The sequence below is a fragment of the Stegostoma tigrinum genome, chromosome 35, assembly GCF_030684315.1.
Source record: "Stegostoma tigrinum isolate sSteTig4 chromosome 35, sSteTig4.hap1, whole genome shotgun sequence".
NCBI lineage: Eukaryota > Metazoa > Chordata > Chondrichthyes > Orectolobiformes > Stegostomatidae > Stegostoma > Stegostoma tigrinum.
Window position 1 is genome coordinate 19,721,751 of NC_081388.1, and position 17,262 is coordinate 19,739,012.

General features: G+C 44.9%; 1 protein-coding gene across 2 annotated transcripts in view; it reads left to right on the forward strand.

Moving 5' to 3' along the window:
* Positions 1–274: 274 nt before the first annotated feature.
* The window catches only part of LOC125447599 (noelin-2-like), a 318,146-nt gene continuing 301,158 nt past the window's right edge, over positions 275–17,262 (forward strand). For both annotated transcript variants that reach the window (XM_059639945.1, XM_048522145.2), the window contains exon 1: positions 275–665. Coding sequence is in view for 1 of the 2 variants with exons in the window: in XM_048522145.2 (XP_048378102.1) it covers positions 600–665 (66 nt within the window). In the remaining variant the exon portion in view is untranslated. The remainder of the gene's footprint in view (positions 666–17,262) is intronic.

Genomic DNA, 17,262 nt, shown 5'->3' on the forward strand with positions numbered 1-17,262 from the left:
TGTCTCTGTGTGTCTGTCTGTGTGCGCCAGTCTGTATCTGTTTCTGTGGGTCAGTCTGTCTGTGGGCATGTGTTTGTGTGTGACAATCTGACTGTGTATGTGTGTGTGTGGATTTATTTTAAATTGTGTCCCAGGGCCCTCACCTTAACATATTTGCATTGCTAAATTGCTAAGCGGAACAGTATATTTGAAGAATTAAACACAATCATTGGCTCGTGCTCTGTCTCTCTCTCTCTCTTTCTCCTTCCCCTTCTCAGTGCCAGATTCCCCTGCTGGAAGCTACTGCTGCAGCAGCACAGTCCTGTGCTCCCTCTTTAAATATCAAGATACACAGATATCCTCCCTGTTTTGATGCTGTTTCCTTTTCAAACCATCAGACACTTTCTGCACACCCCCCTTCTTTTCCTAACAATGGGGTTATGACTGAGCCTTGCATCATTGATCAAATGATGTTTGAGGTTAAAAATAAGGCTGCCTGCAGGGACAACTGGCTATAAATGCTGGATCAAGATCTCTCTTTCAAAACAGAACAGCATACTCTGACATCTTGAGATCAGAAGTGAAGAGGTGGCTGGCGATCTCTCCCTTCCTGTCTTTTTATGCAGAGAATGAATCTCTCTATCACCTTCTCTCTGTTCCTGCTGATCGGCCCAAACCCTTGTCAGGTACGTGCTTTCTATTGCTCTTTTTAATTTATGATCTGGTCTCAGTAAGGCAGTAAAGGTTTGCTGAGGCTTTCACTGGGGACAGTGTTGCTAGCGTGCTCCGGGACCGTTGTTGTTAGGATCCCTGGTGGTGATTTTATTTTTTAAGCACTTAATATTTTTTGTTGTAGTTAATGTCTCACCAGAGGTGCATTGCATGGAAAAGATGTGGGTTTTAAGCTTGTTTTGCGTATCTTATCACTTGGAAGGTGAAATGCTTTATGTCCCTTGAACTCCAGGCATTGTAATCTGTTTGAGCAAAGGCATAGCGACAGCCCGAACTCCACATGGTCCTAACGACACCCTTCACTACGGCACTACTCTCATTGTCTGTGCATTGTGCACTTTATGTACACACACACACACACACACACAAAAGTCCATTTACGATCTGTGCACGTGGAAATACATTATTTCTGGTCAAACCAATTAAGTGCGTGTGCGACACTGGCATTAATATCTACATCCCAATCTTTATCTCTGCCATAGCTCCAATTTGTGTGTGTGTGTGTGTGTATGTCGACGTTTGCTTAGCTTTGCAAAATTCGAAGTCGACTTGGTCCCTCAACTAAGGAGTTCAGGACAGGGAACAGGTTACTTTGCAGGTTGTTTCTGTGTTATCTTGTTCATGCTTGTAGTCAATTTCTGAGACAACTTTCCTGGCTGCTACTTTCGCAGACGAATGGCGGTAATGGAGAGAAAGCCTTATGGGAATGTGGTGAGTGGAAATGGTATATAAACAAATGGAAATTCTAAACATGACTCAGTCGAGGCCCCAGGTTCAGAGTAGGGAAACAAAGTTCGGAAGTTCTTCGAACATGAGGATGTGATGGCTGCAGAGATCTATACTCTTGAGAGTGAACGGTAACAATCTTAGTAGAATAAACTCTACGCAGAGAATGATAAGAGACGGCATCCCTGGCTGAAGCCTTAAAGACGCAGGCTCCAGTACTAAGTGATTGGATATCGCTGTGATTACTCTTTGAGTAACTTAAAAATAGAGGTACGATTCCCTTTCTGTTATGGTGGAGCAGTAGTAATGTCACTAAACGTGTAACCATACTCTTAGGACTTGGCTTAATCCCACCAGAGCCATCTGGTGATACAACTTAAATTCCATGAATGAATGAAGATTTGGAATTGAAGTCTACTCTCAGTGACGGTGAAACTATCATTGATCCTCATGAAAACCCGCCTGGTTCACAAATGCCTTTTAGAGAGGGAAATTGTCATCCTTACCTGGTCTGACTGACATGTGACTCCAGTCCCATTGCAAGCCACTCAGTTCAAGGGTAATTAGGGACATGCAATAAATGGTGGTTTAACTCATTGCCTATTTACCATAAAAGAAAACAATGATGGAGGATATCGTGAAACGCTTTACGGATAAGAAAATGCTTTTGAAGTGTAAAGTTTTTGAAGGGAAAATGGAAGCCAATGCGGCAAGCCCCTCCAAATAGCAGTGAGATAACAACGTGATGATCTGGTTGGATGGTGTTCATTAAGGGATAAGTATTGCTCAGGTCAATGAGGACAGCTATCCTGTTCTTCTCCAAACTCAATCATGGAATCCTTGTAATCACTGAGACTACAGATGGAGATTCAGTTTGACATCGCATCCAGAAGCCCTCACATCCAGCAAAACAGCGCTCAGTGAGTGGCTACATCAGCCTGGATCAGGCACTTGAACTCCCTGGAATAGATTTTGAAGTTGCAAGTGGGTGCTACCCACTGTGACACATCCGACACCAGTCCTCCTGCAGCTACAATAACGAATCTGGCTCTGGTCATTAGACCAATGGATTACTGCCCAAGAGAAGCAACTGCTTGGCAATAATTCTTGCTGCATCATGCATTATCCTTGAGTGCAGTCTGAGTCTTCCCAAGGCAGTGAACATTCTGTCTCTGAAGAGTGTGCTCGAGTCCTCTTCACAGCATGATGTGACACGCAGACACGCACACACACACACACACACACACACACACACACAGTCAAGATGCCACCTACTCCTTTAAACAGTTCTTTTGTGTAACCTTTGTCTTTCAAAGCATTGGGAATTAATCTAAGGAAGAGCTGTCAGGATTCATTTCTGAATCTATAGCCAATGAGAAGGATCCCACACAACTTGCTGTGCAGCAGTGACTGAGCAATAGAAAGCTCTTTGTTGGCTGTAGACATGAGGTCACTGGAATGAGCTGGGAGCAGGATTGGCGATGTGGCCCTTTCAGACTAAACTATTAGGGCCAGCACAGTGGCTCAGTGGTCAGCACTGCTGCCTCACAGCGCCAGGGACCCATGTTCAATCCCAGCTTCAGGCAAATGTCTGTGTGGAGTTTGCACGTTCTCCCCATGTCTGCATGGGTTTCCTCTGAGGGCTCTGGTTTCCTCCCACAGTCCAAAGATGTGCAGGTTAGGGTGGGTTGGCCGTGCTAAATTACCTAAACTAATGTGTAGTTTAGGGGGATGGGTCTGGGTGGGATGCTCTGAGGGTCAGTGTGGACTTGTTGGGCCAAAAGGCCAGTTTCCACACTGTAGGGGTTCTATTTAAAAATAAAATTCTGTTGTATTAATATCAATGAGTCATACAGTACAGAAATAGACCCTTCCGTCTATGTCATCCATGTCGACCATGTTTCCTAAACTAAACTAACCCAATTTGCTTGTGTTTGGCCCATATCCCTATCAATGTTTTCTGTTCATGTACCTGTCTGAATGTTTTTTAAATGCTGTAACTGTATCTATATCCACCACTTCCTCTGGCATTTCATACGAACCACCCTCTGTATGAAAAAAATGCCCCTCAGGTCCTTTTTCGATCTTTCTCCTCTCACCTTAAAATTATGCCCTCTAGTTTTCAACTCCCCCACCCTAGGGAAAAGATCTTTGCTTTTCACCTTATCTATGCCCCTCATGATTTTGTAAACTTCTGTAAGGCCACCTCTCAATATCCAGTGCTCTAGTGAAAAAAATCCCAGCCTATCCAGTCTGTCTTCATAATGCAAACCCTCCAGTCCAAGTGTCAACCGTGTAAATCTTTCCTGCACTCGTTCTAACTTAGTTATATCATTCATGCAGAAGGGCGATCAGAACTGTACGCAGTACTGCAGAAGGGGTCTTACCAACGCCCAGTACAATTGCAACGTGACGTCTCAACTCTTATCCTCAATGGTTTGAGCAGCGAAGGCAAGCATGCCAAATGCCTTCTTTACCACACTCTCTACCTGTGATGCAACTTTCAAGGAGCTATGTACCTGTTCAACAACACTTCCAGGGTCCTCGTGCTAACTGTTTTAAGTCCTGCCCTTGTTTGTCTTACCTCGCACTTATCCAAACTAAACTCCATCTACCACTCATCCCATTGGCCCAATTAGTCAAGATCCCTTTGTAATCTTTGATAGCCTTCTTCACTGCTGATTATATCATCAATTTTGATGTCATCTGCAAATTTGCTAATCATGCTTCCTACATTCTGATCCAAATTGTTTATATAAATGACAAACAACAGTGAACCAGCACCAAGCCCAGTCAATAAAATTCTCCAACTATAATAAAGACTAGTGTCCCATTTGTTTACAGTGGTGGTTGCATGTTCCAGTTCACTTAAGGAGTTTGAGTCAAGTTGTGACAAAATACACTTTTACATTTATGTTGAGCTCTGGGCAATGACAGCAGAAACTCCAATTTTCTCTCCACGACCAGGAATCTCTCCTGTTTTTTACACCTGCCATTGGAAAGATTTACAAGTTGATGCTGAACCCATCTGGCAGTTTTATGAACACAGTTCCCTTGGCCATCAAGTCTTAGAGTGGATTTTGAACCTGGAGCCTCTAGCTCAGAAGCAGGGACAGTACCCATCATACTGACTATCCATAGCTTCGCATTGCAATAGGCATTTAAAGGTGCATGTTGTCATTGCAACTGTGGGCTGACGGGAGGGCAATTGACTCAGTTATTTCGATAACTCATGTGGATCAGATAATCCTGCCATTGCCCCAACCCCTGACACTGCCAACAACCACCCCCCATAATTCAAACCTCCCCTGCCAACTGCCAGTCCTCAGATTGACACAGGGCAGAGATGGTAATACAATGGTATCATCATCAAAGTCAGTGTACTCTTGTGGCACAACAGCAATGACCCTATCTCTGGGCCAAGAGGCTTGAGATCAAGTCCCACCTCCTCCAGAGGTGCATCATCACATCTCTGAACAGGTTGCTTAGGAAGATATTGGTAAGGTTAGTAAACCAGAGAGACCTTAGCTAATTCCGTAGGGACACAGGTTCCATTATAGCACAGGTTCCATTACAGACGCCATTATAGCAGCTTGTGACCTTAAAAATTCAATTATTAAATAGCATAAAAGTGACCATGACAGCTATGATTTGGTTTGCTGTAAAATCTGTTCACTCGTATCCTTTAGCAAAGGAAATTTGCCATCCTTACCTGGTCTGGCCTACATGTAACTCCAGGTGATAGCAATGTGGGTGACTTTTAATTGGCCTCTTGGCAATTAGGGATTGACAATAATTGCTGATCTTGCCAGTGACCCCAGAATAATTTTACAAAGCCACAGAATGGACATGGTTAGATGCAGAGTAAGGGAACTGTGATGCGAGCTATGGTTCAGTAGGTATTTCTCCGGCCTCAAACACCACTCTAGAGAGTTGAGACTGCCCTGGGCAGTACTGTTGCGCACAGGCTGGTAGAGGTATTGTGTTTTCAATGTGATGTTAAACTGAGGCCTCAGTTGCCCTCTGCGGAGGTAAATGATCACATAGTCTTTGTTTGAAGAAGAGGAGAGGATTTGCCCCAGTGAGGGAATGACAGTGGCACTGTTGTGGTAATGTTACTGGGCTAGTAATCAGAACCCTAGCATGATATTTTGGGGGCTATGCATTTGAATCCCAATTTTGCAGTTAGTAAAGTATGAATTTTCTTAAACAAAACCTTGTCTTGATCCTTTGATTAATATCATGTTAACAAACAATCTGATATTCTTGCATTGCTATATGTAGAAGCTCGCTGTGCATGTATGTCCATTGGATTTTGGCTGTCACAGTCATGTCTACACTTCAGATGTACTTCATAGTGATTGCAGAGTGCTTTGTGATTCCCTGAAGTTGTAAATGGTGCTACGTAAATGTCAGCCAGCTCATTTTTAAAACAAACCATGTCAAATTGAACCCCATCATGGTATTCCTCACTCGGCCAAATTGACCCTCTCCCACGCCAACCGACAGGTGGCCCTGTCAATTTAGCAGGAATTGGCATCACGTTCCTGGTATGCTTTAGTGATGTGGGCCCTTGCCAACTCAGAGCTTGACCAAGCTCCATTAGGCGGCCAAATTAAAAATGACAATGACAAAGCTGTGAGTACTCACTGCTAACTGGCCCTTTGGTTGGCTGTGTGTAGAACATCTAGTTTACTGGTTGAAAGTAACTAAAAGCACAGAGAAGTCACACAGTTCCTGCCTCCAGCTTACATAAAGCATAAGAGAAGGACAGGGAGTGGAGAAAGTGCTCAAAAAAAAGTCTACAAGCACGACAGCAAAGACGAAACGGTGCATTGACCAAGAAAGACTGAAAAATCTGGAATTGTTTATTCCAAGAGATGGTGTGACAAAAACGTAATGGTTTTGATTCAAAATGTGCCTCATATACAGTGGGGGGAGGAGATCATCAGTAGGGGGCAGTCAGTGATAAATCTCATGAAGGAAGCAGGCAAAATTTCTTTGCTGAAAGAGTGTGGAACTGACAATCTCAGGCTTGGGGAAGGAGATAGATAGGCTAGACATGAAGGGATGGAATATGGCTTTTTGGAGCAGGAGCAGAAGGAAGGAGGGTAAAAACAGAAATCAGAAGGGTCACTGAACTGAAAACGTTAAGTCTGATTTCTTACCACAGGTGCTACCAGACCTGCTGAGCTTTTCCAGCAATTTCTGTTGTTGTTTCTGATTTATAGCATCCACAGTTCTTTAATTTTTTTTAACAGGAGCGTGGACATGGGTTCATGTCCCACCTCCTCCAGGGGGTGTGTAATATCATCTCTGAACAGGTTGCCTTGAGCTTCCTTGTAGCAAAGTAGTAATGTGCCTCCCTCTGAGACAGGAGACCCAGATTCAAGTCCCATCTGCTCCATAATAACTTCCATGGATAGGAAATAGCATAACCGATTGCTTCTTTCTGTGTCACTCATTGTTTAGGTTAGAGGTACGGCCAGGAAAACTGGCTTAGCAATCTTTGGAAAAGGATTTATTTTCATTCACTGTGATTATTTCATTTTTGTGGGTGCGGTTTATTTTAAACTGACCGTGTACACCTCACAGCGATCAGTAATTATACCTTGGAGAAGTAATGATTTATATAACTCAATGATTTAAGCGCCTTTGGTTTAGAAATCACATCGGAAAGTTTGTATCCTTCCAGCTTCTGAGACAAATGCTTACAAATTTGAAGACAGTTTTAGCTTCAACTCTCCTTAAAGTCTACCAATTTGACCAAGCTTTGGGTCATAGAGTCATAAAGCACAGGAACAGACCCTTCAGTCCAAGTCATCCATGATCCCAAACTAAACTAGTCCCCCCTGCTTACACTTGGCCCATACCCCTCCAAACATTTCTTATTCATCTACTTATCCAAGTTGTAACGGTACCCGCATCTACCATTTCCTGTGAAAGTTCATTCCACACATGAACCACTGTCGGTGTAAAAAAGTTGCCCCTCATGTCTTTTTCAAATCCTTCTCCTCTCACATTAAAAATATGCCCCCTAGGTTTGAAATGCCCCACCCTCAGGAAAAGACATCAGCCATTCACCTTATCTATACCACTCATGGTTTTACAAGCCTCTAGCCTACCATCTCCTCTCTGTCATGAGAGTCAAACTTACTTCCATTTATTTAACACCCTTGAGGAGTGACTCGGAGCATTTCATTTCAATAATGCTATGTAAATACGATTTGCCCCTGCGTAGACCAAAGTTCATACAGGTTCTCTAGATTGTACCTCAAAGTGAAGAGAAATTTGAGCTGAATCTGGCGTGTTTTCCAACCACCTGTGACTTTATTAAGATCCTAGCAGAGTGAGCTCACTCCCGAAATGCAGTAGCAGTCAATTTATGAGAATACAGGCTACCACACCTAATATTTGGTGTAGTTGTGCCTTTGACCAATAGCATAAAATGGGCAACATTGGCTCATACAGCAACATCCCCAACCCCCCAACCCCATCTTTCACTTGGCCGGCACTGCAGCCTCACAGTGCCAGGGACCCAGGTTCGAATCCACCCTCGGGCAACTGTCTGTGTGGAGTTTGCACGTTCTCCCCGTGTCTGCATGGATTTCCTTTGGATGCTCCAGTTTAATCCCACAGTCCAGAGATAGAACATAGAACATAGAACATAGAACAGTACAGCACAGAACAGGCCCTTCAGCCCACAATGTTGTGCCGACCATTGATCCTCATGGATGCACCCTCAAATTTCTGCGACCATATGCATGTCCAGCAGTCTCTTAAATGACCCCAATGACCTTGCTTCCACAACTGCTGCTGGCAACGCATTCCATGCTCTCACAACTCTCTGCGTAAAGAACCTGCCTCTGACATCCCCTCTATACTTTCCACCAACCAGCTTAAAACTATGACCCCTCGTGCTAGCCATTTCTGCCCTGGGAAATAGTCTCTGGCTATCAACTCTATCTATGCCTCTCATTATCTTGTATACCTCAATTAGGTCCCCTCTCCTCCTCCTTTTCTCCAATGAAAAGAGACCGAGCTCAGTCAACCTCTCTTCATAAGATAAGCCCTCCAGTCCAGGCAGCATCCTGGTAAACCTCCTCTGAACCCTCTCCAAAGCATCCACATCTTTCCTATAATAGGGCGCCCAGAACTGGACGCAGTATTCCAAGTGCGGTCTAACCAAAGTTTTATAGAGCTGCAACAAGATCTCACGACTCTTAAACTCAATCCCCCTGTTAATGAAAGCCAAAACACCATATGCTTTCTTAACAACCCTGTCCACTTGGGTGGCCATTTTAAGGGATCTATGTATCTGCACACCAAGATCCCTCTGTTCCTCCACGCTGCCAAGAATCCTATCCTTAATCCTGTACTCAGCTTTCAAATTCGACCTTCCAAAATGCATCACCTCGCATTTATCCAGGTTGAACTCCATCTGCCACCTCTCAGCCCATCTCTGCATCCTGTCAATGTCCCGCTGCAGCCTACAACAGCCCTCTACACTGTCAACGACACCTCCGACCTTTGTGTCGTCTGCAAACTTGCTGACCCATCCTTCAATTCCCTCGTCCAAGTCATTAATAAAAATTACAAACAGTAGAGGCCCAAGGACAGAGCCCTGTGGAACCCCACTCACCACTGACTTCCAGGCAGAATATTTTCCTTCTACTACCACTCGCTGTCTTCTGTTGGCCAGCCAATTCTGTATCCAAGCAGCTAAGTTCCCCTGTATCCCATTCCTCCTGACCTTCTGAATGAGCCTTCCATGGGGAACCTTATCAAATGCCTTACTGAAGTCCATATACACCACATCCACAGCTTGACCCTCATCAACCTTACTAGTCACATCCTCAAAAAACTCGATAAGGTTTGTAAGGCATGACCTACCCCTCACAAAGCCGTGTTGACTGTATTTGATCAAGCCATGCTCTTCCAGATGGTCATAAATCTTATCCCTCAGAATCCTTTCTAACACCTTGCAGACGACAGACGTGAGACTTACCGGTCTATAATTGCCGGGGATTTCCCTATTTCCTTTCTTGAAGAGAGGAATTACATTTGCCTCTCTCCAGTCCTCAGGTACGACTCCAGTGGAGAGCGAGGATGCAAAGATCTTCGCAAGTGGCGAAGCAATTGCATTTCTCGCTTCCCAAAGCAGCCGAGGACAAATCTGATCCGGGCCTGGCGACTTGTCAATCTTAATGTTTGACAAAATTTTCAGTACATCAGCTTCCTCTATCTCTATCCATTCCAGCATGCACACCTGCTCTTCAAAGGTTTCATTCACTACACAGGTCGTTTCTTTCGTAAAGACAGAAGCAAAAAACTCATTTAGGGCTTCCCCTACCTCCTCAGGCTCCACACACAAGTTCCCTATGCTATCCCTGATCGGCCCTACTCTTTCTTTGACCATTCTCTTATTCCTCACGTAAGTGTAAAATGCCTTTGTGTTTTCCCGGATTCCTTCTGCCAAGCCTTTCTCGTGCCCCCTCCTGGCTCTCCTCAGACCATTTTTGAGCTCCTTCCTTGCCTGCATGTAATCCTCTCTAGCTGAACTTGACCCTAGCTTCCTCCACCTTATGTAAGCTACCTTCTTCCTTTTCACTAGAAGCTCCACCGCTCTCGTCATCCAAGGTTCCTTTATCTTACCCCGTCTTGCCTGTCTCAGAGGGACATATTTACTCATCACTCCCAACAACTGTTCCTTAAACCATCTCCACATGTCTATAGTTCCCTTACCATGGAACAACTGCTCCCAGTCCATGCTTCCTAACTCGTGTCTAATCGCATCATAGTTTCCTCTTCCCCAATTAAATATCCTCCCATTCTGCCTAATCCTCTCCTTCTCCATAGCTATGTAGAATGAGAGAGTGTTATGGTCACTATCACCAAAATGCTCTCCCACCACAAGATCTGATACCTGCCCCGGCTCGTTTCCGAGCACCAAGTCTAGAATGGCCTCTCCCCTCGTCGGCCTGTCAACGTACTGCGTTAGGAAACCCTCCTGAACACACCTTACAAAAACAGCTCCATTCAAATCTTCTGCTCGAAGGAGGTTCCAATCAATATTAGGAAAGTTAAAGTCACCCATTACAACAACCCTACTGCGTCCACACTTTTCCAAAATCTGTCGACCTATGCTTTCTACAATCTCCCTGCTGCTATTGGGGGGCCTGTAGTAAACCCCTAACGAGGTGACTACTCCCTTGCTGTTCCTAATTTCCACCCATACTGACTCAGTAGGCAGATCTTCCTCGACAATGGAAGCTTCTGTAGCTGTGATACCCTCTCTGATTAGTAGTGCTACACCCCCTCCTCTTTTTCCCCCCTCCCTATTCTTTTTAAATGTTCTAAACCCTGGAATATCCAGCAACCATTCCAGCCCATGAGAAACCCATGTCTCTGTTATGGCCACAACATCATAGCACCAGGTACTGATCCATGCTCTAAGTTCATCACTTTTATTCCTGATACTCCTTGCATTAAAGCAAACACACTTTAACCGATCCCTTGGTTCCTTCCCAGGAAAATCCTTCCCACTAGCTGGTCTACCTCTTGCTACTGCCTCACCTGCATCAACGCTCACCTCTGGTATACAGCTCAGGTTCCCACCCCCCTGCCATACTAGTTTAAACCCTCTCGAACTACTCGAGCAAACCTTCCACCCAGGACATTGGTCCCCTTCCAGTTCAGATGCAACCCGTCCTTCTTGTACAGGTCCCACCTTCCCCAGAAGGCATCCCAATTATCAACATATCTGAAACCCTCCCTCCTACACCAGCTGCGTAGCCACGTGTTCAGCTGCGCCCGCTCCCTGTTCCTCACCTCGCTATCTCGTGGCACCGGTAGTAAACCAGAGAACACTACTCTGTTCGTCCTGCTCTGCAGCTTCCATCCTAACTCCCTGAAATCACTTTTTATATCCTCAAACCTATTTCTGGCTATATCATTTGTGCCAATATGTAACACGATTTCTGGCTGTTCACCCTCCCCTTTCAGAACTTTATACACCCGATCGGAGACGTCCCGGACCCTGGCACCAGGGAGGCAACATACCTTCCGGGAATCCCGATCCATGATGCAGGCTAGGTGGATTGGCCACGCTAAATTGCTCCATATTGTCTAGGGATGAGTAGATTAGGTGAGTTATAGGGGAATGGGGCTGGATGGGATGCTCTGAGGGTCACTGTGCCCTTGTTGGGCTGAAGGGCCTGTAGGGATTCCAAGATTTTAAACTATCTTCAAAATTATCACTGTCTCCCACACATACTGTTTGCTTATTCTAAGTGAAACAGGCTTTTTAATTCAATGGGCTGAATGGCCTACTTCTGTTCCTATGCTGTAAGTCTTATAATCAGCACTGACAGGGGGTAAATTGTTATTGGAGAGCAGCAGTGTTTCTATGCATAGCTGGGGTATTGGTTAACTGGGATGCCTGGTTTGGGATGCAGAGTTACAGCCACAGTGTGGGTTCGATTCCTGCACTGGCTGAGGTTATCAAGTACGACTCTCGTTCTCAAACTCTCCCGTTGCCTGAGGTGTGGTGACCATGAAGTGAACTCACTGTGAGTTGTCTCTCTGTAATGAGGGAGCTGCTCGATAGTTCAGTAGGGCTGTGGTGGCAACTTTATTTCAGCTGAGGGATCATTGACTGTTATATTTGCAGGTTAACTCAAGGTGATCAGCTGCTTTCAACACAGCGGGTGCATTGGCAATCCACCAAGACCTCCACTTCCACCCCCAAATCCAAAAATTGAGGAAGAATTGCAGCCAGAGCCCTTTCAAATTCCACCTCTGAGTGACTCTTTAGCAGCTTGGGAGACATCTGAGCATCTGGACTGGGTGACCTTTCTGTATTGAGAGCTGCCAACTTTTTAAATACATCCTTTGCATCTAATTTCATTCTCTCCATTTGTCTAACTGTTTACCCCCTGCCCGCCCCACGCCCCCACAACTGCCCTGCTGTGACATTGTCAGTGCTCTTTCCCTTCCTGAAGGCAGATGCAAAGTATTCATTTGTCACCACAATCCTGCCCTCTGCCGTTGTTTTTTTTTTGTAAATTCCCTTTCCCCTAATTGGCCTGCATCGCATTAAAACCTGAGCCAAAGTGCCTCCTTTCCAGCAGAAGCAGAGACCCTCCAAAAGCCTGGCACTGCTAATGATCACCTCTTCAATTCTGACAAAAAAAGTAAAATCTTTCTAAATGTCACTTAGCTATGACAGAGCCACTGGGTTTGTACTGGTTTAGCGCGTTATTCCTTTTTTTAGGAGTATTGCTGTGTGTTAATCTGTGACAGTTTGATGATAACCTGGCACTTGGGAATGAATCAGAGTCAGGGCCACTGCTGATATGAGTCTTGTTCTTTTTTCCCAGACCTGTCTGTCTTTTGAGTGTTTGTATGCCCACTGCTACCTGAGGTAGCCTCATAGTTTATGTACACACAAGGTATACAATAGAACATTACAGCACAGTACAGGCCCTTCGGCCCTCGATGTTGTGCCGACCTGTCATACCGATCTCAAGCCCATCTAACCTACACTATTCCATGTACGTCCATATGCTTGTCCAATCTGGAAAGACATTCTTTAAACAGGTATGGAAACAGTGCAACGGCGTAGACCCTGATTGCTATGTCGAGGCAAACCAGGTGACTATAACCTAATGAATTATTGGCATGCAAAGGGTACAGTATTGATCTTTTTAGTTCAGAGGCTAGGAATACTACAGCGAGTAACTTATCCCCAAAGCCTGTCCACCATCTACAAGGCACAAGTCACGAGTGTGATGGAATACTTCCCACTTGCCTGGATGAATCCAGCTCCAACAACACACAGGAAGCTTGACAGCAATCAGGACAAAGCAGCCCCACTTGATTGGTACCACATCCGCACCCCCCCACCCACTGACGCTCAGTAACAGCAGTGTGTACTATCTACAAGATGCTCTGCAGAAATTCACCAAAGACCCTCAGACAGCACCTTCTAAACGAGCAGCGGATACATGAGCATACTATCACTTGCAATTTCCCTTCCATTAGACCATAACATATAAGACAGGAATTAAGCCATTCAGCCCATCGAGTCTGCTCCGCCATTCAGCCATGGTTGATATGTTTCTCAATCCCATTCTCCTGTCTTCTCCTTGTAACCTTTGATCCCTTTTCCCAATCGAGAACCTATCCACAATGATTTGGCCTCTGCTGCAATGTGTTCCACAGAGTCACCACCCTCTGGCTGAAGAAGTACCGCTTCATCTCAGATCTAAAGGCCATCCCTTCACTCTGAGGCCTCAGGTCCTCGTCTCTCCTACCAGTGGAAACACCTTTTCCACATCTACTGTGTCCAGGATTAGGATAGGTGCTAGGGGTAAGTGTTTAAAAATCAGGGTTGCCCATTTTAAACCGAGGGTCATCTCTTTGAAACACTCTCCCTGAGAAGATAGTGGAATCTGAGTCCCTGAGAAAGATGCTGCAAGTTGGCTCAGTCATTAGCATTGCAGCCTCACAGCGCCAGGGACTTGGGTTCAATTTCAGCCTTGAGTGACTGTCTGTGTGGAGTTTGCATGTTCTCCCCGTGTCTGTGTGGGTTTCCTCTCATAGTCCAAAGGTGTGCAGAATTGGCCTTGCTAAATTGTCCATACTGTCAAGGGATATGCAGGTTAGGTGGGTTAGCCATGGGAAATGCAGGGATAGGGTGGAGGGGGCAGGGGCAGCATGTTTCTTAGTAGGATGGTGCAAACTCGATGGGCTGAATGGTCACACTTTAGGGATGTTATGAAGCCTGTCAGTATTCTGTAAGTTTCAATCAGACTTTGTTGAGTACAAATCCAGAGTCCTCAACTGCTAGCCCTTTATCCCTGGGATCATTCTTGTGAACCTCCTCTGGACCCTGACACCTTTTTAACCCCAGAATATCCTTACATGGATACAGGGCCCAAAACTGCTCACAGTATTCCAAATGCAGTCTGATCAGAGCCTTATACAGCCTCAACACCACATAGATCCATAGAGCTGTACAGCACAGAAACAGACCCTTCAGTCCAACTTGTCCATGCTGTCCAGATATCCTAAATAAATCTAGTCCCATTTGCCAGCATTTGGCCCATATCCCTCTAAACCCTTCCTATTCATGTACCCATCCAGATAGCTTTTAAATGTTGTAATTGTACCAGCCTCCTCCACTTCCTCTGGCAGCTCATTCCATACACATAAATCCCTTTTTGTGAAAACGTTGCCCCTTAGGCCCCTTTTAAATCTTTCCCTTCTTACCTTAAACCTATGCCCCTGTAGTTTTGGACTTCCCCACCCTGGGGAAAAGACCTTGCCAATTCACCCTGTCTATGCCCCTCATGATTTTATAAACCTCAACAAAGTCACACACTCAGCCTCCTAGCTCAAACCCTCCAACCCTGGCAATGTCCTTGTAAATTTTTTCCAAACCCTATCAAGTTTCACAGCATCGTTCCAAAGGAGGGAGACTAGTATTGCATGCAGTGTTCTAAAAGTGGCCTCACCAATGTCCTGCACAACCGCATCATCTCCTTCCAACTCCGATACTCAATGCACTGTCCAGTAAAGTCAAGCCTACCAAACACCTTCTTCACTACCCTGTCAACCTGTGACTCCACTTTCAAGGAACAATGAACCCACACTCCAAGGTCTCTTTGTTTGGCAATGCGCCCCAGGGCTTAGCATTAAGTGTATACATCCAGTACATCTCTGCTTGAAATGAATGCTAACATTGCTTTTACCTTCCTAAATTCCAACTGAACCTACCTGTTAACCATAAGACAATCCTGAGCTATTCCCAAGTCCCGTTGTGCTTCAGATTTCTGAAGCCTTTCCCATTTAGAATAAAGTCTACTCCTCTATTCTTCCTACTGAAGTGCATATCCTCACGCTTTCCCACATTGTATTCCATCTGCGATAATAAAGTGTGAAGCTGGATGAACACAGCAGGCCAAGCAGCATCTCAGGAGCACAAAAGCTGACGTTTCGGGCCTAGACCCTTCATCTTTACACTTTATTATCTTGGATTCCCCAGCATCTGCAGTTCCCATTATCACTGACACATTGTATTCCATCTGCCACTTCTTTGCCCACTCTCCCAGCCTGTCCAAGTCCTTCTGGAGTCATATAATTCTCTAACCTTCAGTGATGCTTCCCAAACTGTTTCCCACTATGGCCTCACTTCAGCTCTCGACCACTATGTGAGAATCTCTGACTAGAATGATAACTGTTAACCTTTGCCATTGGCAACCCTTTACAACAACAACCTGCAGTAAAACGATGGACAAATTCTACTCCTGTAGCAGTGCGTCTTGCTACTGAGCTTCAGTGGTGGAGGGAGTGGATGCTTGTGGATGTGATGCGAATCAACCCAGCTGCTTTTTCCTGGGTTGTGCCAAGCTTCCTGAGTGGAGCTGCACCTATTGAGGCAAGTGGGGAGTATTCCATCCCACTCCTGACTTATGCCTCGTAGATGGTGGACAGGCTTCGGGGAGTCAGGATTGGAGTTGGAAGTTGCAGGATTTCTAGCACATAAGCTAACGTACTTTACAAGGGTATTATAAAACACAGGGTGTTATTAGGACAGAGATCAAAAGCTTGGTATTTTTAAGCAGTCTCTTATATGAAGAAAGAGAAGTAGAAAGACAGAAAACTGAAAGGGGGTGGTTCAAGAATTTGAGGTCAATGCACAGCCACAAATGGAGTAATGAAAATTGTGGTGTACTCAAGGCCAGGATTGAAGAAGCACAGGTATCTCAGAGGGTTGCGGGGTTGGGGTGGTTACAGAGATAGGGAGGGCTCTGGCCGTAAAGGACCATTGATTAGAATTTTAACACCAAGTGGTTACTTGACCATGGGCTAATGTCAGTCAGCGTGCTTAGGGATGTTAGTGGAATGGGACCCGGCATGAATCAAGACAGAGACTGCAGAGTTTTGGGTGATCTCAAGTTTATAGAGCAGAGGACACATTGAAGGACAGCACCAGGAGTGTCTTGGAATTGTTCAGTCTGGGAGAAGCGAAGGCTTGGTTGAGGTTTACAGTTAATGCAGGATGAAGTTAATGTCACTGTCTCCAGTGTTAATCTGACACTGTGGCTTTTTGTTACCAGTTCGCTGTTCAGGAATTCACTATTCACTACCAGATACAATTGTAAAACCCCCTGTTAGTTCCCCTTTCAGCCCTGCCATCTCTGTGACAAAAGACCAAATTAGTTTGAATCTTTTTTCACAATATGGATTCATTCTAGTGAATATATGTTGAGCACTTTGCCTTCAGAATGTGTTTTTATACTTCATCACAAGGTTGAACCTCTTTTTCCCTTGCACATACAGCAGCTGACATCCATAACGATTTTGGACTTTTGTAAAACATTCAGTTAATATGCTACAGGTACCTGATAAAGTCAGAAGTCACACAACATCAGGTTATAAGGTTAAAAAAAGAGAAACTATTTCATCTTGATATAGACATTGTGAATGAAGGATTACAAACTCAAGTTAAAGCTCAGCCCTTCAGCTGGCAGGCTCCAAAACTTTGTAAATGCTGGAACTTTCTGAATTGGGATTGATAGATTTTTCTGGGGTGAAAGGACCAATATCAGCTAAATAAAAGGTTGGCGTGTGATTCAAGACAATGGCAACTTCAGGGCTCAATTCCCACTTCAGCTGAGGTTAGTATAAAGACGTGCCTTCTCAATCTCTCACCTCACCTGAGGCATGGTGACCTTCAGGTCATACAACCATCAGTCATCTCTCTCTAATAGAGAGGACAGCTCTTTGGTCTGGTATGATAAATGTACCCTTTTTTAA